We start from the raw sequence: 23,438 nt of genomic DNA on the forward strand, positions 1-23,438 counted from the left end.
TGCTATTGATATAAACAAAATATGTTCTGTAATCTTTCTATATTTTGACGTTAATAAAAGTTTAAAAGGTAGTATAATCGTTGATATTAATATATGGCAACGAATATATAAGTATTTTTAAGGTATTCAATAAGACTTTGGGGAACCCTGATTAGATCAACTCGTAGCTTGAACACAGTGTATGAGAGATTAAAAAAAATTTTTTAATTTTAAATTTGTAATTCTAAACAAATTTATAAGTATAAACGAATTCAGAATAATATTTAATTATATTTGAAATTTTTTAAGTATTAGTTATTAAAAATAAATTAGTAAATTTAGTAAACAGTGAACTTCAAAAAAAAAAAAATAAAATAAAATTTATTTTTAAAAATATCCCTGTTTGTTTATAATAGTAAGGTCGTGTGTGAGTTCGAGTAAATTGATGATAAATTGAGGGAAATAGTAAATTATGTCGGTATGGCAGCGAATGTTGGTATAAGGTCAATTAGATAAAAATTAGTTAAATTAGGTGTTACCATTGTGAAAATTTTATAAGATGTATAATAAATAAATTTAAAAACTTTTAACCAAAAATAATAACTAATTGCAATAAATAAATATTTACGTAAGTGCAGTGCAAACAATCCCTAAGAAATTTCAATTTACTTTACGTCAATTTACTCGAACTCGCACACGGCCTTAATTGCAATCTATTATATGGTGATAATAAGTAAAACTATTTACATCTGTGATTTATAATGTAATTTAAAAATAAATTAGTGAGTTTTGTTTATAATAGTTAGATGCAATCTATTATATGGCGATAATGAGTAAAGCTCTTATTTTTGATAGAAGATTTTCAGTTCCGTATAACTTAACATATAGTAATTTAAACGTGCCATTAAAGTTTAACATTACAGTTAAATTTCTGTGTTAGGTCTACAACTTGTTACTTTTATAGTCTTCTCACGTCATTAGTTCTATCCAGTAAAATTATTGCAACTTAGTTGATGCGGTCACTCAGTCTTTGAGGTTCTTTTGTAGAGTACGTCTAACTTCCTTGAACATAGACAAGATATTCACATCTTTTAGAATATTTGTTTGGGATTGATACTTTTGTATAATTTTGAAATTTGAGTGAATTGATGTGCTCCATTATTGCCCACAAAGGTTTTAATACTGCTTTGACACCATATGTTTACTCCAATTGAGCCATCTGTCAAAATGCTTAAGCAAATGTTTCACTATATTATTTTTGGATAACAGTTTTATATACCATAATTAATATCATGGTGTATCATCTTTTCTGCTCGTGAAAGTAACTTGTACAGTCCTTTCCACATTAACGTTAATATTTGAATTATACATTGTCAGCATTGTGATGCTTCTTTAGCGGTTTTTATAGATGCTAACTATTCAGTACCATCATCATATGTAACAATAGTTGTTTTATTAGTTAGAGAAACACATCAGAAATCAATAATTTATAGATCATTCGCCCCAATGCAGCACGCCTGCATTGACTTTTGTCATGCTGAACCGCTCTATGTGTGACACAGAAAGTCTATCATAGAGATACCATAAGTAAAAACATAATAATAGAAAGTAGAAAGATATATGGACCAATGTATTCCAGAATATTAAATAATTTTTACATTTCGCACTTCTATAAGTGCTTTTATTTAGGCATTTTAGTAGCTGAAAATTAGTAACTCAAAATTTAAACTGCAAAATAGTAGCACATATTTTAATATAAAATCTTTATGTTAATATATAATTTGTAAATTCATTCACAAAATGATATTAAAAATTTTCAACTTTATTACTTGGTTGTTTAAAATTCTCTAAACTTTTTGAAATAACAAAGCGCTTTGACCAGAAGTAAAAAAACTCAAAACTAAAATTTGTTTCTTTTTTTCACAAAAAACCTTTAGGTACTCAAATAACGTATTTAAGATTGATCGTTTTCAAACTCTAATTGTAGATGACTACAACCAGTAGGAATGATTTTGAATTTAGTTTTACCCATGCATCAATGTAACTGCGCGTCTAATAAGGGTTCCGTATACCCGTAGGTTCCGTATTAAATATCTAGCGAATTCAGTTGTTATTCTGTTAGACCCTGCTAATTGCTTAACTTTTAAGTGCTCAGACCCCGAGTGTCCTTGTTCTTATTCTTATCATATTTTTAATAGGTCATTGCTTAGCGAAAATAAAACGAATTTACTTTCAATTATTATAGCTTTCTACCTATATGCCAAGAGAACAACTCTGGAATAACGTTTTTAATGAAAGCCTCAAGCCGGACATCTGTTTTGCACAATTCTCAGAAATAACTGAACAGTACTTTTATTCTTATGTCTTCTTGATATAATGTTAGTGTTAAAGCCCAAAAACTATTCACTATTACAAAATTATATCAAGTTTCCAAATAAGACAATATAGTTCCAGAGCTAACTGAATGTCTATCATAATTTGTGTCGCATTAGAAAAATAAGTTGTGAAATCGTGTTTGGTATAAAAGTCGATGTTTATGGCTAACTCGTCTAAATCGATTTTATTAATTATAAGTGACTCAATGTATTTTAAATCAGTAATTCATCAGCGTCTGATATTCCTAAAAATAAAATGTTGTTGCTGGTGCGCATGTATTCCTTAGATTATATTTGCTTTTTAATCTAGTGTGTTTATAATGAATCCATTAACAATAATTCACATAAAGTTTTTCAAATGTAGTTTTATTTAAAAAAAAAAGCAATTTGTTGGGTCAATTAAAGTTAAATTTTAACTTAAATCCTTGATGGGTACAACATCTGCAAAAAAGAAAAAATTCACAATTTATATTTTAATTTATAAAACATAATAAACTATCACAAATTCTCATTTTCACTGTGGCAATTAAAAAAATGCCCATTCAACACACCACACTTCTTAAGTGGTTGAAATCTATTTAAAGATTCATTTTCCAAATTACTGGCCACATCACTCATACACACATACACAATAATAAATCAAGCTTACAATGCGAATACGATGTCCCATTGCTTGACCGGGCAGATTTCTGTTGAAACGTGCACGCACTGCACCAGTGTTACCATGTAGACGTGTTACCTTACCCCAGATTGCACGAAGTCTAGTTTTACGTTCTGGATGTTGTGGTACGCACTTTTTAGTTTCAGCTTTGTAGACATACACGCAACGCTTGCCAATGTAGAAACGACCATGTTCCTTTCTGCGGCAACCTTCAATCTGAGAAAAAAAACTGTTAATTTTAGTTAACAATAAATTTTATATTAATTTTGTTGTTACCTTCAAGATAGCTTGACTTTCGTGTTGATTTCTCAAGCCTCGTTTGTATCCAGTGAATACGGCCTTAGCAAATAGACGTCCATGACGTTTCAATTTTGGTGCCGATTTGACTTCAGTGGTCTTTTCGATTTTTGGCGCTTTAGCAGGCTTTGGTGCCTTAGCTTTTGGAGCCTTTGTGGCTTTAGCGGCAGGTGCAGCAGCTGGTTTAGCTTGTGTATCAGCCATTACTATCTATGTAAACAATTAATAACCAAAAGTTAGCAACTTGAAATCTTCCAACACATTAATAACATAAAAAAGAAATGTCTAATACTATTCACAAAAATGATAACAAATGCTATTTATTTCGAATTACTACTTTTTAGTAAGACATTTCAGTTGTTTTGTTTTTTTCACGATTTTTTATCCACAAACATCTTTTGTTACGACCAAGTTTAAGAGCCAATTTTTGTTTATAAAATTTTTACGGGATATTTTTGGTGGAATTCAACTAAAATTTTTAGCATTTGTTTTCATTTTTATATTTATTTATTTAAATTTTGTATTAATGAGCACAAAAATCGCGTACGTACCGGAAACTTGACGATTGGCGAAAGAGAGAAAACATGACAGATATGTCAGTTCATTGTGATAGGGAAATTCATATAAATTCCCCAAACATTAGTGTTACCACATTTGTACGAAAATTGTATGTGTTGTAAAATTTTTTATTTGGATGGATTAAACTTAAAATTGGATCAAAATAAATAATATGTATTTCATGCACTAAGTCGCATTTAATTTAATATATATTGTAATACAATCCTAATACAATAATGAAAACAAAATTTACGTATTCATTTTTTGGTTAATAAATCCAAAGCTTAAAAATAATAAAGCTTTAGTGGGTTTGCGTCGTTAGTTCCAAACTCGCAGTTTGTAACGAAAATTTGTGATCAAACTACATATTTTTAGTGATATTATAACAATTCCGACACTGTCGATATTACTATATCATAAATTTTGTATATATTTTATTAACTTTCAAATGCACAACACATTCTAAAAATTTGTCGTATTATAGATATCTATCAACCATTCAATACGTCAAGCATATCTCCCAACTGTAGAAAACATCAAAATTTTAAAGTGATATTAGAACGGTGAAATCAATTGAAAACTTCCTTTATTGATATACTTAATACATTAACGGACCTATTCTGTGCACTTGACAAATTTGTCAAATTCTTAATTAAAATTTTTGATTTTTATAAAGCAGAAAGCTTTTTGGTATTCTGGACACATCTTGACAAATTTCAAAGCTGAAGTACCTAATGCTTCTCACCACACTATGGTGTAAAGTTGTGTTGTATATAAAACTGTTGGTAATTGTTCGTAACTGTTCGTAAAAAAGAGCATATATATTAAATTGTCGAAAGCATTTTTCATGCATTCAAATCGCAATAAAAAAAATACTTGTAAGGAGCGTATATTTTAGTGAAGAATATTTGTCATGCATGCAAATAATAAAAAATGCTTAAAAAGAGCATATTTTTATAGTTGTCAACAGCATTTGAGGTATTAACTAACACTAACAAGGAAAAGAGCTTTTTATTTATGTCACAGAATACCATAACCTTTACAGCAGTCAATTTTGACAAATGTCAATGTTTGACAATTTTACAAAGTGCACAGAATAGGTCCGTAAATATATATTAATATAATTTATTTAAATGAAATAATTTATATTTTTATCATATTTTTACAAAATAATGTAAACAAAAAACATGTCAATATAGTAAAATATTTTAGGGTAACCAAATTGTCAACTAAATGGCAAGTTATAGCATGTTTGCAGCGCTTCATTTAGGCACTCATTCATCTATATAAATGAGTTCAAAATCTGAGCGTTCACATTATAATGATTTAATTAATGCAGTTGAAAGTGCTTTTATATATCAAAAAAAACTAAGAAAGAACTTTCGTTTGTTTACGTATTAATGTCAGTGAAAAATTTTCAAAATGTGTGAAATAATTCTTTTGAAATGGAAAACGCCGAAAATTTAAAAATGTTATATACAAATTGTGGGAAGTGGTGAACAATATAAACAAAGAAATATTTAAGTACCAAAAATATTGGTCAATACACCATAAAAAGATATTCTCTGATACGCAGTATACCGAAATATATGTATATTTTTTTTAAACATATTTAAATTTTAATACAAATTAATAAGTGTTTCTTAGTACCATTTTAAGTGTTAAATAACTGAACTTTGATGCGGTAAAAATAATATATATTTATTTTTTACTCTTTTTTACTAATTTTAGTGATTAAAACTTCAAATTTCAGTTCAAAATTTGAATCCGTAAAAAATTCCAAACTGATGCATCGGTAACTCGTATGTACAAAGCACGGCTGAATAACTCCTTTCTTTATCATGATAATCCCAATAAATTTAATTTGGTAGCAACTCTTGTCATTGCACTGCGAATCGCCATTTTATTTGGAGTATTTGTTTAAATGTTAGTTTTATACATTTATTTTTATATTGTATTTCCTAATTAAATTAGAACAAATATGATTGAAATAAAAGCCAAATTAGTTCGTGCAGATTCCTCGATTTATGCCACAGGCGAAAATGTCGAATGCCTAATCGAATTTATACATAAAGCTGGTAATAATGATAACAATGAGAACAAGTGAGTGACTTTGGAGTACATAGCAATAATAAATAAGTTGAACTGCCATGAATATTGTAGTGACCGAATAGAAAACTTAGCTTGGGCAACAGTGCAGCTCCATTGTTACAGAAAGACGAGTTATAATGTTGCCACCCAGGATAAAGTGAGTGAGTTAACTGACCTAATTGGCAAAACAGCACTTGACGCGGTGACCCAAACTCCAGGTGATGTCATCGTAGATACGAAACCAAAAATTCTGTTTTGCGATCTAAGACTAAAGCCTGGAGAAACAAAAACATGTAAGCTCTCATTTAAATTTATTAACTTTCTTTTCAAATAAGTGGTTTTATAGATTTTTTCAACGAGCTTATACCACGCGATGGTCCACCAACTTTTCGTGGTCATGATATAAGGTATTTTTATAAAATAACAATAGCAACACAACGGGTTAAATCAAAGGTAATAATTTAATATTTAATAAAGTTGTAAACTAAAGTATTTTTTCTAGGTACAAACTCTTACCTTACCTATACGCGTATTGCCTATACCAATTATAGCACGACCAGACGATTTACACTGCACAGAAGACACAAATGATGAACTTGCGCCTACAAATCCATTTTTGGAGAAACGCGAAATATCCGAATTGGAAATCTCATGGCATAATTTAAAGGTCTTAATATCATTTATATGTAATTATTCTGAAGGTACTAACATTATTTTCGGTTCACAGAATATCACATCACGCCGTGCACCAAAATTTTATCGTATTTCAAATAAACACGGTTTTGTAGGCCGTTTCTGCCTGTTCAAGCCTTGTTACAAACTTGGTGAAGACATAGTTGGCAGTGTAGACTTCACAAATTCTAAAGTACGGTGCGTGCAATTTTCCGTAAAATTACAATCGCAAGAAATCTCTCTACGAAATAATACTTCAACGAGTGGTGATTGTACAGATACATCATCAGTTAACTCATTGGATTTAGCAAGTATTGCGAGTGGTACAGCTGTTGATAATTTACATAAATCAGCAACATCAGCTAGTGCTAGACACAAGGAAGTGGAAGAGCCTGTGGGGAAAATAACAACATACTCTACTAGCCATGAAGTTTGCTATGCTATGCTACAGACGCAGATTATTTTACCTATTCCATTGACAGTGACTCCAACATTCCGTACTGATTTAGTAGAGTTAAAATGGCGCCTGCATTTTCAATTTGTAACTAGCACTATGTTGGATTTTGGACAACCCAATCCTAAATCGGGGGAACTTAAAGCACCCGCTGAGATACCAGTCGAGACAATGATTTGGAATTTACCAATAACATTATATGCTGCAAATCCTCTGCAGATTTACTCACCAAGCCAAACACAATGCTTAATAATTAAATAATTTATTAATAACGAAATACAATCGCATGCATTAATTAATTTTAATTCTTACTAGGTTATGAATAAAATATTTGCGAGCTAAAACGTTATAAAGGCATTTTAATATGGATTTGTTAATATTAAACTGGTCACTTGTTTTTAGAATAAGTTATAAGTATTTTGTCGTTGCTTTGTGTGGTTACATTTATTTAATTATTTTGTAATGTAATGCATATTGCTTATCGTCCAACTTGGCCTAACTTTGTATCAGTCTTAGGGTTCGCTGTTAAATCCTGCACAGCGACGATTGTTTCATTTATACGTGTTTGTAGTTCTCGTAAGCTTTGAATCTGCAGTAGCCGCATGATACGAACAGGATAATCTAAATCCTTATCATTAGGGGAAACAACATCTTCACCTTTTTCAAATGGAAAGGGTGTACCAACAATTGGTTTACGATTCTTCGCTGCTGGTGATAAACGCTCTTTCACAAGGCGTGCAATGGCTTCAAGCTGTATCAAATGATTAGGATGATGTGGTACTTGTAATTTGCTGGCCAATGTGCGTACACCAGCTATGAAGTCCTTATTATTAACTTAAAAAAAAACAAAAGAAATAAAATATGAGAAATATATTTATCAAAATACGTACAATCCATGTTGTCGAAGAAATTTTCTGCTTTAATACTAGGTGCAATTGATTTCTTTTGCTTTGCACCAACTTCTTGGGAATTGATACTTGCATATCTATCAGGTTCATCTAAGAATTCTAGCCGTACAGCATATCCCAACATCCAAGATATTTCTTCAAGCGGTGTTTTGTATTTCGGCATACCGAGATCAGATTTATATTCAGCATATGCTTTCTCCCAAACCGGCAACTTATCTACTTGCCTTAATTTTTCACGATCTTCAATTTTATATTGACGTATCTTTTGGTCCTCCAGCCATAGAATAGTGCTTGCAAATACCTTACGATCTAATGAAATAAATTTTATCAAATGTAATGCTCGTATCAAACACAAAAAACATACCATTCACATCCAAATCATCTGGAGTGGGATGATTTAACGCCTGTAACTTAACTTTTAACATTTTTCACGAGATGCTAAATGTTTTTGGAAGAATAAACAATGAGAAGATAAGTGCTGTCACAATTAATGGCCGGCAATACCAAGAAAAAAATTTTGACGTTTTGCAATGATTACTGTAATAGCGATATGGCAACCCTTATGCGTGCACGTGAAGTCATATCAAAATAAACAATTTCATATTAGTTTGGACATATGTTGCTATAGTTCTCGTTAAAAATATGGCATTTACTGCATTAAAAAAAGAAAAAACCATTAAAGGTACTTATTATTGCCACAAATTAATGTTTAAACAAAAATTTGTCTTTTAATTAATTTAGAAAATTCAGGCACACTCAGTGACGATGGCAGTGATCGAACAAGTGACGAGGATGAACAGCAGAATGGAACAGGCAATGCAGGTTGGGCAGACTCTATTGCCAAAGTTTTGAATACCACAAAACCAAAAACAAAAAAAACACTTGTCTTGTCGCGAGCAAAAAAAATTAAATCACAAAGTAAATTACCAGAAACGAAAAGCTATAGTTTCGAAGTAGAAGGTGAAATCAAAGAAGAAAAGCCAGATAAAGACGAATTAGATGATAAACTCACACAGCGTAAGAATGTGCAACTGCAATTGCGTGTGAAACCTACCTGGAAGGATATTGAACGTGAGCGCACATTACGCAAGATAGCCACAAAAGGCGTAGTGCAATTATTTAATGCGGTGCGTATGCAACAAAAAGATTTGCAAAATCAACTTGACGAAGCCGGAAAATTAGATAGCCGGCAGGAAGCAGTTCTAAATAACATAAATAAACGTAAATTCCTCGATGTGTTAATGTCTGGTAAACGCGCAAAGTCTGAAGCAGTAGATAATTCAATCAAAAATGAAATTAAAGGGGAAAGCAGTAGTGATGAAGAACAGAATGGTGGAGGTACGCACAAAAAGAAATCAGAATGGAATGTTTTGAGAGATGATTTTATGACCAATAAAAAAATCAAACATTGGGACGAAGATGAGGAAGACGATGATAATGAAGCTGATGAAAGTATAAGTGATAGTGATGAATAAATAAAATCAAATTTTTACTAAAAACTGTCTATTATTTATTAGCTTTAAGAAACGGCATATTTAAAAGACGTGCTACTCCTAACCCAACAGCACCTGTAAAGAAAATCGAACAGTTGTAATTTTTTATATATTTAATTCATAGTTGCGATTACTTGCCAGCAGAGATAACAACCATTATATTTTTATGAAATCCTTTACGCTTATTGGCTTGTGTATATAAATAAGTGCCAATACCTATTATACCAAATCCGCTTACTAAACGACATGGCAAGCAATCAATGTCCTTTTTCATATTCGACATTGTTTTGAACTTAATCTCTCCATTCAATTAAACTGATTTTCAAAGATTTGGAAAATAAAAATATTTGACAGTACGAACCGTAAAATTACAGTGTTGTAAAGTTTTTTTCACAAATGCTACTAATCAAATTTATTAGATATACAGGGTGTTTTGTCTTAAAGTGGCATATATATTATATTAGATTCCGTTTTTTAAGCAACAAGCTTTACTATTTACAAATATGAGTTTGTATTTACAAATATGAGCTTTATAGGCCATTTCCACTACGTACTTAGCAAGCTTATCGTACTGAGTAAATTTCATTTACCATACAAATAGCTTCTGTGCTTTTTTACTTACTATAGCATATAGTAAGCAAAATTATACCAAAAATGATGAATGCAACATTGGAAATTATCGGAATTTGGAACATTTGACACATGAAACAAACCATAAACAAACACTCAAAATTCAAAACTAACATTCTATCAATACAAAATTTAATGTCATCTGCTTACAATTAAAATGTAAACAAACAAAAGCTCTAAAACTAGAACTTTTTGACACATAAAAGCTCTTTCTCATTTCTTAAGTAACTTCTTGACACATAAAAGCTCTTTTCCATAATGTAAACGACCAAAAGCTCAATGTTACTATATGGCTTACTAAGTACGTAGTGGAAACGTAGTATTACAATAATTCTCAATATTAACAGATATGCAATATATCAAGGAAAATTCCAAAATGCTGTGATAACGCTAGATATCGAATTTGTGAGTAATGTAATTTTTAACACTCTTCTCCCTTATAACAACACAATAAGTACTATTTATTATGCTGTCAAAATACTCTTAAAAATCAAGCTCAAATATTCGTTGTACGTTTATATTACACGAATGACACAGATATTATTAAAAGTTGAAATAAAAGAGTAGAAAGTATATAATAGAGCATTATATGAAAATATGGTAATAATAGTGGCCCCTCAACTTGTTAACTTCTCCAGAGAAACTGTCTACTTCTACGTCTTCTTATTCCAACCACCGCTTTAAATACCTTCTTTGTTGAAGCGTCTTCATCCATTCTCATGACATGACCAAGCCAGCGAAGCCGGCTGAATTATATCAATGTCGTGATAAAGCTTGTACAGATTGCGTTTCAAGCCCATTTTTGCATATAATTTCTTGATAGTGACAAAGGCAGCTATAATATCACGCTTGCTACGTCTAAAGAGGTTTATGTTATCGGCTTTAGCAAGGAGCAAGACATATTTGTAAAATACAGTTATATTACGATAAACATCTGCCTTGCGCATGATCACTTCTATGACAAAATTGAAAAAAATCACATGATAAGGGATCACCTTATCTGAAGCCTCGCACGGTATCAAACGCTGCGTAGAGACTTCATCCTATCTTGACCGAGCTATAGGTACTGCTCAAAGTCATTCTGCAAAGTTGTATTAACTTTACATGGATAACAAGCTCAGACATTGCAGCGTAAACGCGAGCCCCTAAAGGGCAATCAAAAACTAGTCTATAATCGAAAAAAGGTGGTGGGTGTCGATATTGTGAATATCTGGTCACTGGTGGAGCGATCAGATCGGAAACCGTACTGATAGGACCCAATCAATGTTTTGGCATGTGGCTTTAAACTTTCACACAGTACAGTTCAAAGGACCTTGTACACAACAGGTATCAGGCTGGTCTCGCTATACTTGGTGCAAATCGTAGGGTCTAACAACATCTCTTGCGTAGAAATTAAATATCTAATCGCGTATAAATCAGGCATTACATTCAGGATATAATGCGACTTCTTTCACGGAACTTCAATATACTTTTTACAAAATCGTAATTCGGTCTATTCTAATGCGAATTCTAACAAGTGGGAAAAATCTATTGTAAGCTTTTGAAAGAAAAATACCACGAAAATTACTTGGCCCGTATCGGGATGTAATAGCGACAATAGCATAAGAAGTAATTAGGACCTTTTAGACCTATCTAATAAAGAAAATATGGGGGCATTTATAAAACTCAATCATCTACGATGGGCGCAGTATTACTTAACAATGCCTAAGAAAGTCTATAGGATAACATCCTTAACAGGGACTAAACTCATTTGGTGATATTCTCACTTTCGTACAAATTGGACAATCCATTATAAATGTATAATGATGAAACGCATTCATCAATCTATGATCATGGTTAATTATAAAGCAACCAACCCACTTCTACATGTTAAGAGAAATTTGGAATCAATAAAATTTTCTAGCTACTCGAGGAAATTCAACTTCTTTTCATTTCATCCCAATTTATCTACAAATACATATTGCCTATTTTTTAAAGCGCCACTTGAAACATCTGCATTTTCACTAACTGAAACGTGATGACCTGACTAGAACTTCAGACCACATTTTCGTTCATATACATTTAAAGAATGAAGGTGCGCAAATGTAAGTTCTCGTAAGATACTGGCACAATGCCTCCATAAATTTTAACAAATTTCATTAGTGATATTCACGATCTCGAAGAACATATGTAACTTAATGATAAAGTAACAGTGCAAAGCGGTGAGAATAAACTACATTCTACTTTCTACCCATGTATTGAACCAATAAATTGTCATGTCAATAAGACCTTGCGGGTTACTTATAGCTATTGTATTGGCTTCATTAGCAGATTGCAGGATAACATCATTTCCAAAAGTCATTTCGTCATTAGTTGTTGGTATGGGAATGTCAGCCGCGTATAAGAGTTAAAGGATTGTGTCTAGCACGCTTTCTTGAGGTATGTCTGCCTCTGTAGACAGGATATTTGTCATATTTGTCTTATATCTCACGCAGAATTATTGGTGTGGGAATGTCAGCCGCATATAAGAGTTAAAGGATTGTGTCTAGCACGCTTGCTTGAGGTATGTCTGCCTCTGTAGACAGGATATTTGTCATATTTGTCTTATATCTCACGCAGAATTATTGGTGTGGGAATGTCAGCCGCATATAAGAGTTAAAGGATTGGGCCTAGCACGCTTTCTTGAGGTATGTCTGCCTCTGCAGAAAGGATGTTGGCCATATTTGTCTTATCTCTCACGCAGAATTTTTTATCAGTTATACATTTTGTTATTTCTGCTTTGCCCTGTTACTATGCCGGGGCTACACATGTAAGGATTGCAAGACGAATATATGGGTAGGGGAGTGGATGGATGGGACTCTATTCGAGATCGTGAATACCACTTTCGTTGAATTCACATTTTTTTTAGGAATTAAAATAAAAACCGAACTTTTTCCCTGAAAGAGAACGAACAACACACTTTATTATTTAAATGGAATACTTTTTTTGTTGATTACTTTATACAATTTCCTAATATTATATAATAATTTACAATTCAATATATAATTGTTGATTTATTCTTTTTTAAAAGAGTAAATAATTTGCTTTAATAACAATAAATACATATTTGAAATGGTTTCAAAATAAAACAAAAATAAAACTTGAATTTATCACTCAAGCAAAACATTAAGTTTAAGTAAAATTATTTAAATTGAGTTTGTCAAATCCATGTCAGGACGCAGTTTTCCATGGATGATAAATTTGATGTTAACTGATGCTGATTCATCGAATGAAAAATTCTGTATTTGACAGAATTTACACAAGCTCAATTTATAGTTTATAAATTTATAATCAATTTACAATATCTGTATTTTAATAATTAAATTACATAATAAAATTATTCGTATATATAATTACTTAATTAATTTAATACATAAACACTGTAACTAAGTCGTCATTGGCATTTGCTTGTTGTAGCGCAATGCTTCCAATCTTATAAACGCGAAGAAACATCATTAAAATAAAGAGAAACTGTTTAATCTCTAATAGATGTGGATGGGATGTAATTTCTTTATAATTCTAGTATATGCAAAATTTGTGGGAATGACTGATTGACTGCTTCGTGGGCTTTGGTAGTACATACAAAAGTCCTCTGATGTTCAGTTTAATATATGAAAGATACAGGATACAGAAGTTTATAAGTTATAAGTTATAAGTTAAAATTTCGTTTTTTTTTATATGAGTTAACAGAACATTTTTAATATAATGGAAAACAATTAATATTTAAAAACTATTAACAAATTTTGTACTTTAATAGATATTGAATAAAATATTTTTTTTATAAAGTTCCAAATCAAAAACGAATAAAAACATGAAGTCTAGGTTAAATTAAAAATATGTATATGAATGATAAACGGTTGAATTGTGCTTACTTTGGTACTACTCCAACCTGCTTACTCCTTATCACCCATTTTCACTTTCGATGTCATGTAAATTCCCACGATCAGGCCAAAAAGACCAATGGCAGAACCGAAAATTTCAACAATTAAAATTTTAACAAAAAGTGCTGAGTTCGCTGCATCGGATAAAGCAGCACCTGATCCAACGATGCCGACAGCTATGCCGCAGAACAAATTGACCAAACCAACAGCAAGTCCAGCACCGAACAGAACATATCCAGCAGTCCAGTTATTGTTCATGACTACTTGATTAGACAATGCAATTTCCATCTGGAAGCTCTCCAAGAGACCAGAGAAAACAATGGCAGTAATTAAACCGTAAATGGCAACAGCTTCACAGAAAATAACAGAAATCAAATTCTTAGTCTTAATACGCGGTGCCTTTACACCACCGCCCATTATGCTGGTGCCAGTCGTATGTATACCAAGGGCAGCACCCACAACTGATAGCGATACGGCAAGGCCAATACCCAAACATGCCCACATATATGGCGAAGTTGATGCCAAGAACCAACCGACACTAACGCGCTCACCTTTTCCTGTCAGCAATTGTATCAGGATGAGTATGACACATACGGCAATGAAGAACCATAGAAATGTTTTTCCAACTACAGTGCGTAACTGGGCGGCCATTGTAAAAAGTTTTTCGCGTTTATACTACAATAAAAATATTTACAATTTTATTATATCATTTAAGTAAACATGAAGCAGTCAATTTTTTCAATTGCGTCGAGAAAAAACTTACAAAATATCTATATTTTTATGTGACAGGTGACTGAGCAGCGAAAAAAACTTTTTACCAATCACATGACAGCAACAGTGCTGCTTACTGCTGTGAAAATTAGTACTAATTTCGTATTTTTCCTCTATCGGCAATTTTAACAAGCACTTAAGTGAAAACTAGATGGCGCTTTATTAATATAAATTTTTGAATTAAAAATTATTAATAAATAATTTATTTGTTAAAAATTTATTTGCTTATATATTAAATACTATCTTATTAATACATAAATATTATAACATAACATTAATAACAACATAATCAAAAACATACTGATCCTAAGAAAAATGAATGAAAAACAAAGGTTTTATATGCACTGATAAAATATATGCTTCTGTAAATTTACAACAATAACTGCATACATTTGCAGTGCTAATTGAAATGATTTATCACGATTGAGTATTTGATATGAAAAATTGCGAAATGAAGCTTTAACTAAAATCATATAAAATAAATCAGTTTTTTTCAGTGATCTACTGACTAAATTATGAGTATAATATAGAATACTGTATTGGATCATATAATAATGGGGAAACACATTTAACATTAAGATTGCAAGGGCGGATAGTAAGAATACGCCGTAAATAAATGAGGAAACAATCAGAAAGGCATCGAATTCTTGCCGTGGTTGAAGTAATTAATCAATGATGTAATAATGGATGCTGTGCGTGTTTAGGGAATCATGCATTAAATCAGAGACAATTAAACGGAATACTTATCAAAGCACTGCTTCACTTAAAACTGTAATGCTTGAAAAATGTAATAAAGATTTTAATTGTATACAACATAATCAGAATCATTGGAGGAAAACGTATTTATAAAAACCCATGCAACTTTCAACATTTTTTTTGACGTAGGATCCTTGTAGATGATTTGTTCATCCAGTGAGTTGCTGCAACAGTTAAAACCTTTTAAGTTCGTTATCAGCTACAAAGATATTTGTAGATTGTGCACCATAGTTATATCTGTCGGAATAGAAATATAAACCTCGAAATTGTTTTCAGATATGAGAGAATTACTTACTAAATTAAAATTTCTTGTATGTACTTATATTTAAGTAGAAGGTCCTTTAAGCGTTTTTGGCCTAGAAAGTAATACTAATAATAATATACTTTTTGTCACAAAAGAATAATACTATTTTAGCAGGGACCTGTTATAAGAATGACGGAATAAGGAAAATATCAGTAACTGCTAAATAGTTATTTCTCACATATAAATGCGTCTACTTCTAATGTAGTCTTGTGGTTACATATATTCCTCAGAAAATTGATCATTAGTCACATTAACTTGAATCGTACTGAATAGCTTCGTCCCATCAAAGTGGTTATCGCGCTGGTATAATCCCTATTGAGTGACGCTTTGTCATCGTGATTGGCGTATGTCTCAGTGACATAGACCCAGCTGCTTTTGGAATCCCATCTTTGATTCCGACTTATAGGAGTGGCTAGAATTGATTATCGATTTTGACACTGGGTAGTTTCAATTAGAACCTACTTACCCCTCATCACAAACAATACTTAACAAAAAAAAATCATACTCCCATTAATATTTAATTCAGCAAACGAAATAAAGTTAGTTGAAAACTAATAGCGATCAGTAGTTAAACGAAATTATATAACACTGTCGGATAGCTTAAATGTATTTTCTTTTCTACGCCTGAAGAAAGTCAGATATATTTATAAAAATGCAGATATTGACATTTAAGTATTTATTACAAAATAATAAATATGTGATAAAAAATCATCACCATCATTAATGGCGCAATGATCCTAGTTGAATATTGACCTGCCTAGGATAAGAAATAGACTGCGTTGACTGCATGTAGAATGCACTGCTGAATTGTTGCATTTCTATAATCTGATAAAGTGTAGTATTGGTAATCGTCTACAAAGTGGCCATAATTAGTATTAACAATGCTGTGTTCAAATAGCAATGCCAGGTTGAGCTAGACATTACCTAACGTACCTTAAGAACTGTATGACCTATAATATCTCGTATTTTAAAGAACAGAACAAGACAAGTCAAATTCATATTGGTACATATAAAGATTTACTTCTAAGACCTATTAAGATCGGTGTATAGTCATATATAAATAATTACTTTTCAGTTCAATATTGACCTAATTTGAATCTAATCATAATTTTTGTTCATTCAAGAGTAATTACGCACCCAAGAGAGGTGTCCGTTAACAGACTTTATTATACAATTTCAATTGTTTACTTTTGGCTAAACTTTACGATTCTATACTAAAGTTTAAATTTTATTCACAAGCACAACACAATTATAAACATTGAATAATATTAAAATAATATTCACAAGAAAAAGAGGAAAATTCTTATTTAAAAAAAAAAGGATTTTTATTTTACCCTTAATTTCATTCCTTACAATTAGAATTTGTAAATAAAATGTAATCGAAGGTATAACATTTAAGCATCATCACCTTTGGTAGCACGAGTGTAGATAACTTGGGAATGATGTTGCACGACTTGTTTAATCAAACCTAAAATTAATAATAAAAAATTTATATTAAATTAAGTACAATAAAAGCAAACTTTTTAAACATACCCTTATCACGTAATTCAACCAAAGCCCTCTTTGCCAATGAACCACGAATCTTCAAACGTTCAGATACAACTGAGGGTGTGATCAATTTGTACTGTGGTACCTCCTTGTAGAGTTTATCATAGGTGGCTTTATCAAAAAGAATTTGATTGTTCAACTTATCCCTGACTTTGCCTTTGGACCACTTCTTCTTCTTAGCCTTACCGCCGCCGCTACCTTCCTTCTTCTTTTGAGTTTTTTGTGGCTGTTTAGCCGAGGACTTTGTATCCTTCTTAGGCGGCTATAATTTAATAAAAAAAAATATTTTTTAATCTTTTTGCAATGTAGATAATGTTATTTCATTTAAATCTCAATTAAAATGTAATTTCAATATATAACATTTGTTATTAATTTGATTTTTTCAACTTTTGGTAAATTGCAGGTTATGCGTGTGGTATTTGTTGTTGGCTGTCATTTGACAAGCAACCACGCACGTTTAGTTTCAAAAATTTTTGCAGCTCAACATAATTTAAACACTTATAAAATGCTACATTTTAGTTGAAATATAAATAAAATAGTATTGGGAATTCTTTTTAACCACAAACTTTAATTATTTAGTACAATAAAACATTTTAAAATATTCTTTTACTAACACCGCACAACTTACCATCTCGGTAACCTTAATGCAAAAAGATGGAAGTCGGAAATTGTCAGTGTTACCACAATCAGCATACAAACATTTGACAGCTGAAAGCGTTCGGAAAGTGTAATAATGATTTTATGTTCTGTTTTATCTTCTTCTGTGAGCGGCTGTCACGGCAACAACAACAAAATGTGTTTACAAAAGAACTGTCAAAGAAAGAGAATTACAAAAAAGAAAGTAAAGAAGAATTCTTAATTTTGCACATTAAGGTTAAAATAAAACAATATTAAGATTAAACAACAATGTTATAAATGGGGAATTTAACAAAATTATAAATGAAATAAATTAGTGCCAATATTTATTTTAATTAAGGATAATTCAAACTAAATTGGCAACTAATATAAATTATAAGTACACGAACATCCAAATTATTTGTTAATTTAAAGCTTAAAGGGATTAAGCACATAAACTCCACGTATGCAATTCGAAGCACTCAAGCATAAATACATATACAAATAACTTGTAAAGCAGTTTTGTAAAATAACAAATAGCAAGTTTTAAACAAATTGCTATGTTGCCGCTGACACACAGGGACCGCAACAATATTGGCCATCGGATTAAGGAAAAAATTAACAGCTGGAAGAGGCTCATATTCTCGGATAGAAACTCAAGAAATTTATTTTTATTTCTTTTGCTAAATTTAAGTTTTGCATTCGTAGAACTTTTCTATGGCATTTGGACAAACAGTTTAGGTAAGTGTAAATAAATATAATAATTTAAAATTAATTAAATTATGATGCCATAGTAATAAAAAAAATTTTAATTTAATTATATATTGTCATTTCATTTTATATCCTGCGCCAAAAATATTAAATAGATAATTTATGAATTGAGCTATTAAAAGATTGTTCATAATATCTTATCAGAAGACTGAATTATTCGTTTTAGTATGAAGTAATTTGTTATCTCCACGTTTATTGTTGTTAAATTTTATTTTTACAACTTTTAGTTGCTTTAAAATGTGTTGGGAATCTTTTTCAATTATCATTTCTTCGTTATAAAGTTAGAGTTAATAAATAATAATTAAGAGTAAAGAATAAAACTTATTATTTAAAAATAGTTAAGTAAATATTTTATATGTGACATTTGTATGAAATTGTATTGATAAATATTTATGTTTATAGCTGGTAATTTGCCTAATCCTACATTAATAACGAGACCAGTCGAGGGGCACAGCTCAAAGATCTAATAACCAAAACAATTTATTGGGGTTTTTGTGGATTCTGCGATATTACGTGTAAAGTGTCAAATGTTTCATTCAATAAAATTAGTTGACCCCTCATATTTGTTATAATCCGGAAACTTCACGATAGTGAGTCCGTTGACATTACCGTTTTACGACCGATTCATGTAAAATTTGTCATTCTAAGAAACCTTTTCACTACAATGTCGTTACAGCTTGGTTTGCGAGATATTGATTTAATGGTCCTCAAAAAGTCTTAACAAAAACTAATAATTCAGGATTCATTTTATGCAAGAACAAACATTAACATTCTAGGGATTTCTATATTCAATAATTTTATGGGAAACATTTTAATACAATAACCCTTTTATTGTTTTTGGAGTTAAAGATAAGAGGGAATTTCTGCACAAGTGCTATGAAAATAATAAATATTAAATAATAATATGTGTACAATAGATCAAGCTGATCACAGTGCAGAAAGTCCTTAACCTAACCCATAAACCGTAAATGATAATATCATCGAATATAATTTTTTGTTTGTTAACAAATTGATTATATTATTATATTTAATAATATAGTTATTACTTCTATTAAAACAAAAACAAATAATTATTCAGCAATTTTTTATGTAAATGTAATAATAATAGTTTTTAATTAAAATTTATAAAAAAAACTTTAACTGTAATACAAATTTGTTTCACTACTAATTGAGTATCATTTATTATAAGAAAACATACAAACACTGCTAATATTAATAACAGTAACAAAGGCATCTTCAGCAGTTGGTATCTAAATAATGATATATGGTCACTATAAATATATATATTTAGAAATATATATTATTACGTTGTATGTTGGTTCTTCATTTACATTTGGGACTTTCGATGCGAATCATTTTTTATAAACATATAATATAATACATAAAATTCGATTTACCAAGCGTACACGTATACAAGCTTTGGCAAGTTTGCTGCATAAAATCTCACTCTTTGACTATTAGTATGTTTCCACTGGCTAACTTAAATTATTTAAATCTCGAGTAAGTTAACTGATCCCCAAGCCTACCCTATTATGGAGTCTTGTGCAGTTAACTTATTTAAAATTACTTGAATTACTTGAATCTCAAGTAAGTTAACTGGTCTAACGCGAAGCCAGTGGAAACATACTATTACGCTAGTGTAGTCTCGGGGTAAACCGAATTTTATGAAGTATTGTGTATATGAAATGATTTGAATATATGATTTTAATATAGGCAATAGCATTAGTTTCTACTAGTCTAAAATGAAGACCAGGTCAACAATGCTTGTCCCGCACTGAAGATCTATTTTACATAATATTGCCCATGTATTTTTATGTCCAACTACATATGGTATATGAATTTAAACACTTTTGTTTTATGACGCTATCTCATTCAGTTGACACAATTCTCTCAGTTTTACCAAAGCTACATTGGTTTAAGGTAGCGTCTTCTTTTCTCCAACAACATTCCCACATGTCCAATCATACTTTTTGCATTAATAACATAGTCCATTCAAGTTTCTCTCAAGAAGTCTCTTCGTGTTACAATAATAACGTATTCGCTATAATCATTGACGATTCCATTGGTGTACTCATTCATATTTTATTGTTACTATAAAAACAGTAATTGGGTATGAATAATTAGCAAATCTTCTTGGGCAACTACACTCGTTAGATCTTACGTTTTAATTTCGATTTTTTGAAAAATTTGTATGTTATACTGAAAATTAGTTGACTATATATATGGCCAAATTATTATAATACAGGTTTATGGATACATGTATTATGCTTCATAGATAATTTTCTATCAGTCTTATCTTTAAGTAGATTATCAAATAGAGTTCCAACACTTAAATATTTTACTCTTCCAAACAAAATATGTTGATGTATAGAAAGAAGTCAATTATATTGATTTCCACTAGTGGAAAATTAAACCATTTATAGACATCAATCATATAAACTTTGTAGATTTTATACCGAAAATGAAATGGAAAGAAAATAAATTGAATAAATTATGGAATGTACTACAACAATACACATTCATCTCCACATGTGCCTAAATTGTAGCTCAACTCCACACAACATTGTCCATGTTTAAGCCCTGTTGATTTATGGGTCTGCCTGTTTAGGTAATCTGATCCCTTCATCCAGATTCAACATCTCTACAGAATCTCTCTAGGTAGATTCAGCATCTCTACATATTTCTTTATTCCTACCTCTATCTTATACAATATCACTTCCGTCATCCTATCCTATTATGGACTCTCTTGTGTACATTTCCACGCGGTGTTCTAGTCGACTTTTAGCTACAACACAACAATATTAAATTATGAACACAATGCATTGCTAAATCCACATTACAATATTCTATTATATTAAATAGAATGTGTTTTGTTTATTTTAAACAATTACTTTTTTTAATAAATATCTTTTTGAATAAATGTCATTAGAGAATAGCCCTAGGGTTAAACGCACGCAATTATTTAAGAATATTGAAACTAGGTAACAATTTTGTAATTAAGAATTTTATGTCGTAAGGCAGGAAATCTATTTCGAAATGGAATATTAATTTTATACTATTTTACAGGTCTTATCTCGGACTCATTTCATATGTTCTTCGATTGTACTGGTCTACTGGCGGGTTTGGCTGCATCGGTTATTACAAAGTGGAAAGCTAATGAAAAATTTTCTTACGGTTATGTACGAGCTGAAGTACTGGCTGGATTTGTAAATAGTCTCTTCCTTTTATTTATTTCATTTTTCATACTATCGGAAGGCGTTGAACGTCTTATTGAACCACCTGAAGTAAAACATGAACGTCTTTTTGTTGTTTCCGTTCTGGGATTTATTGTGAACTTAGTGGGTATATACGCCTTTCAACATGGTGGTCATGGCCATAGTCATGGAGGTGGTGGCCATGGACATTCACACGGAGGTGGACATGGTCATTCGCATGGCAACAACCTACTTGATATGAATGGGCATAATAATCACGCAATTGATTTGGATGGTAATTATTTTTATTAATAAAAAAAAACTATTTTTATTTTTTCAACTTACATTAAAATTTTACAGGTCACGGTCATTCACATGAGCAAGGACATGGTCACTCCCATGGCGGTTTGAACGGCGACATCTCTGGCAGTAATTCCCAAATTATGCGTGGTGTATTTTTGCATATATTGGCTGATACACTTGGCTCAGTTGGTGTGATTATCTCAGCGGTGCTAATGCATTTGTTTGGCTGGATGATTGCGGATCCAATATGCTCAATTTTTATAGCCTTGCTTATAGCATTAAGTGTGCTTAGCCTTATTAAAGAGTCAATCTTGATCTTAATGCAAAGACAACCAACGGATTTAGATCGTTCATTACCTCATTGCTATCAGAAAGTTACAGGGTTAGCGGGTGTTTATGCCGTGCAGGAGCCACATTTTTGGACATTGTGCTCGGACGTATATGTTGGTGCTATTAAACTGGAAGTATCAAAGAATGTAGATCCTAAATACGTAGTGACGCATGCGCGAATGATTTTTGAGTCAGTGGGAGTAAAGCAGATGTACATACAGCTCGACTATGTGTGATAGAAACATTGTTAGTTACACTCTTGTTAGATATTTTAATGTAATTATATTTTTATGCTGTTTTTTTTAAATAAATCAAACAATTTACAAAATGTAAATTAGTGTCTATATTGTAAGTGCGCCAATTCGTAACAATTTTCCAATTTATATTTTTTAAAATATTTCTATGTGAAAATCATAATATATTGTTAATATGATTTAAATTATTTATATTTTACATTTAATAATATACAAATAATTGTGTAATATAATTCAAATTAATTATACATATTAAGTCATTCCGATAAACGATTTTTTTATATAAGTTTAGAATCTTCCTAAAAAATGTATAATAAATTGTATGCAATATTCAAAATAGAACAAAAGAACGCAACAGTTTTGACTGAAATAAAAATTATTTTGTTACAGTATAACAAATTTATTAAAAGGAAAAATTAATAAAGTTGAAACAAAAAGGATGTAACCACAGTGAATGCATTCATAAATTATCTTTTTCTCTCAAAAGTTGATGAAATTTGTGAATATTATAGTGTAAAGAATATTATATAGTGTAATGACTACTGTTCATTAAAATGTAAATTTTGAAATGAAGC

General features: G+C 30.8%; 7 protein-coding genes across 8 annotated transcripts; 3 read left to right on the forward strand and 4 right to left on the reverse strand.

The window, feature by feature from the left end:
• Positions 1 to 2,699: 2,699 nt before the first annotated feature.
• On the reverse strand, positions 2,700 to 3,956 carry LOC119686044 (60S ribosomal protein L35a-like). The gene is made up of 4 exons (XM_038100503.1): positions 3,864 to 3,956; positions 3,292 to 3,522; positions 3,004 to 3,231; positions 2,700 to 2,795 (listed from the first exon to the last, which is right to left on the reverse strand). The coding sequence occupies exons 2-4, from the start codon at positions 3,514 to 3,516 to the stop codon at positions 2,772 to 2,774; spliced, it is 477 nt and encodes a 158-aa protein (XP_037956431.1). The 5' UTR covers positions 3,517 to 3,522; positions 3,864 to 3,956; the 3' UTR covers positions 2,700 to 2,771.
• Positions 3,957 to 5,611: 1,655 nt separating this feature from the next.
• On the forward strand, positions 5,612 to 7,369 carry LOC119686028 (RAB6A-GEF complex partner protein 2-like). The gene is made up of 5 exons (XM_038100486.1): positions 5,612 to 5,973; positions 6,034 to 6,254; positions 6,308 to 6,414; positions 6,464 to 6,628; positions 6,689 to 7,369. The coding sequence occupies exons 1-5, from the start codon at positions 5,852 to 5,854 to the stop codon at positions 7,346 to 7,348; spliced, it is 1,275 nt and encodes a 424-aa protein (XP_037956414.1). The 5' UTR covers positions 5,612 to 5,851; the 3' UTR covers positions 7,349 to 7,369.
• A 187-nt stretch (positions 7,370 to 7,556) lies between these two features.
• Positions 7,557 to 9,786, reverse strand: LOC119686039 (RNA transcription, translation and transport factor protein-like). Of its 2 annotated transcripts, XM_038100498.1 has the most exons (4): positions 9,705 to 9,786; positions 8,360 to 8,433; positions 7,978 to 8,304; positions 7,557 to 7,921 (listed from the first exon to the last, which is right to left on the reverse strand). In XM_038100498.1, exons 2-4 carry the CDS (start codon positions 8,418 to 8,420, stop codon positions 7,566 to 7,568), a joined length of 744 nt encoding a protein of 247 aa, XP_037956426.1. In that variant the 5' UTR covers positions 8,421 to 8,433; positions 9,705 to 9,786; the 3' UTR covers positions 7,557 to 7,565. The 2 variants fall into 2 exon arrangements, with proteins under 2 accessions (XP_037956426.1, XP_037956425.1); XM_038100497.1 differs by lacking the exon at positions 9,705 to 9,786 and having other exon boundaries at positions 8,360 to 8,452.
• LOC119686037 (RRP15-like protein) lies at positions 8,592 to 9,494 on the forward strand. Its single transcript, XM_038100494.1, has 2 exons — positions 8,592 to 8,677; positions 8,737 to 9,494. The coding sequence occupies exons 1-2, from the start codon at positions 8,638 to 8,640 to the stop codon at positions 9,468 to 9,470; spliced, it is 774 nt and encodes a 257-aa protein (XP_037956422.1). The 5' UTR covers positions 8,592 to 8,637; the 3' UTR covers positions 9,471 to 9,494.
• A 4,227-nt stretch (positions 9,787 to 14,013) lies between the features above and the next one.
• LOC119686042 (V-type proton ATPase 21 kDa proteolipid subunit-like) lies at positions 14,014 to 14,891 on the reverse strand. Its single transcript, XM_038100501.1, has 2 exons — positions 14,781 to 14,891; positions 14,014 to 14,692 (listed from the first exon to the last, which is right to left on the reverse strand). Exon 2 carries the CDS (start codon positions 14,666 to 14,668, stop codon positions 14,030 to 14,032), a length of 639 nt encoding a protein of 212 aa, XP_037956429.1. The 5' UTR covers positions 14,669 to 14,692; positions 14,781 to 14,891; the 3' UTR covers positions 14,014 to 14,029.
• Positions 14,892 to 17,148: 2,257 nt separating this feature from the next.
• LOC119686051 (40S ribosomal protein S25) lies at positions 17,149 to 18,131 on the reverse strand. The gene is made up of 3 exons (XM_038100511.1): positions 18,025 to 18,131; positions 17,382 to 17,658; positions 17,149 to 17,316 (listed from the first exon to the last, which is right to left on the reverse strand). Exons 1-3 carry the CDS (start codon positions 18,025 to 18,027, stop codon positions 17,243 to 17,245), a joined length of 354 nt encoding a protein of 117 aa, XP_037956439.1. The 5' UTR covers positions 18,028 to 18,131; the 3' UTR covers positions 17,149 to 17,242.
• A 104-nt stretch (positions 18,132 to 18,235) lies between these two features.
• Positions 18,236 to 23,196, forward strand: LOC119686029 (zinc transporter 7-like). Its single transcript, XM_038100487.1, has 3 exons — positions 18,236 to 18,752; positions 21,849 to 22,271; positions 22,337 to 23,196. Exons 1-3 carry the CDS (start codon positions 18,572 to 18,574, stop codon positions 22,843 to 22,845), a joined length of 1,113 nt encoding a protein of 370 aa, XP_037956415.1. The 5' UTR covers positions 18,236 to 18,571; the 3' UTR covers positions 22,846 to 23,196.
• Positions 23,197 to 23,438: the final 242 nt, after the last annotated feature.

This window comes from Teleopsis dalmanni, chromosome 2 (assembly GCF_002237135.1).
Source record: "Teleopsis dalmanni isolate 2A chromosome 2, ASM223713v2, whole genome shotgun sequence".
Classification (NCBI taxonomy): Eukaryota; Metazoa; Arthropoda; class Insecta; order Diptera; family Diopsidae; genus Teleopsis; species Teleopsis dalmanni.

Excerpts from the sequence above, each read along its gene's own strand:
- LOC119686044 (XM_038100503.1), bottom strand. The coding sequence starts at position 3,516 with ATGGCTGATACACAAGCTAAACCAGCTGCTGCACCTGCCGCTAAAGCC. Across the intron at positions 3,232-3,291 it reads AAAGTCAAGCTATCTTGAAG|ATTGAAGGTTGCCGCAGAAA; the intron begins GTAACAACAAAA and ends TTTTTTTCTCAG. Across the intron at positions 2,796-3,003 it reads TGGGACATCGTATTCGCATT|ATGTTGTACCCATCAAGGAT; the intron begins GTAAGCTTGATT and ends TCTTTTTTGCAG.
- LOC119686028 (XM_038100486.1), top strand. The coding sequence starts at position 5,852 with ATGATTGAAATAAAAGCCAAATTAGTTCGTGCAGATTCCTCGATTTAT. Across the intron at positions 5,974-6,033 it reads AATGATAACAATGAGAACAA|TGACCGAATAGAAAACTTAG; the intron begins GTGAGTGACTTT and ends TGAATATTGTAG. Across the intron at positions 6,629-6,688 it reads TCTCATGGCATAATTTAAAG|AATATCACATCACGCCGTGC; the intron begins GTCTTAATATCA and ends TTCGGTTCACAG.
- LOC119686037 (XM_038100494.1), top strand. The coding sequence starts at position 8,638 with ATGGCATTTACTGCATTAAAAAAAGAAAAAACCATTAAAG. Across the intron at positions 8,678-8,736 it reads AAAAGAAAAAACCATTAAAG|AAAATTCAGGCACACTCAGT; the intron begins GTACTTATTATT and ends TAATTAATTTAG.
- LOC119686051 (XM_038100511.1), bottom strand. Across the intron at positions 17,317-17,381 it reads GGTTGAATTACGTGATAAGG|GTTTGATTAAACAAGTCGTG; the intron begins GTATGTTTAAAA and ends TATTAATTTTAG.
- LOC119686029 (XM_038100487.1), top strand. The coding sequence starts at position 18,572 with ATGTTGCCGCTGACACACAGGGACCGCAACAATATTGGCCATCGGATT. Across the intron at positions 18,753-21,848 it reads CATTTGGACAAACAGTTTAG|GTCTTATCTCGGACTCATTT; the intron begins GTAAGTGTAAAT and ends ACTATTTTACAG. Across the intron at positions 22,272-22,336 it reads TCACGCAATTGATTTGGATG|GTCACGGTCATTCACATGAG; the intron begins GTAATTATTTTT and ends AAAATTTTACAG.
- LOC119686042 (XM_038100501.1), bottom strand. The coding sequence starts at position 14,668 with ATGGCCGCCCAGTTACGCACTGTAGTTGGAAAAACATTTCTATGGTTC.
- LOC119686039 (XM_038100498.1), bottom strand. The coding sequence starts at position 8,420 with ATGTTAAAAGTTAAGTTACAGGCGTTAAATCATCCCACTCCAGATGAT. Across the intron at positions 8,305-8,359 it reads AGATGATTTGGATGTGAATG|ATCGTAAGGTATTTGCAAGC; the intron begins GTATGTTTTTTG and ends TTATTTCATTAG. Across the intron at positions 7,922-7,977 it reads TTTCTTCGACAACATGGATT|TTAATAATAAGGACTTCATA; the intron begins GTACGTATTTTG and ends TTTTTTTTTAAG.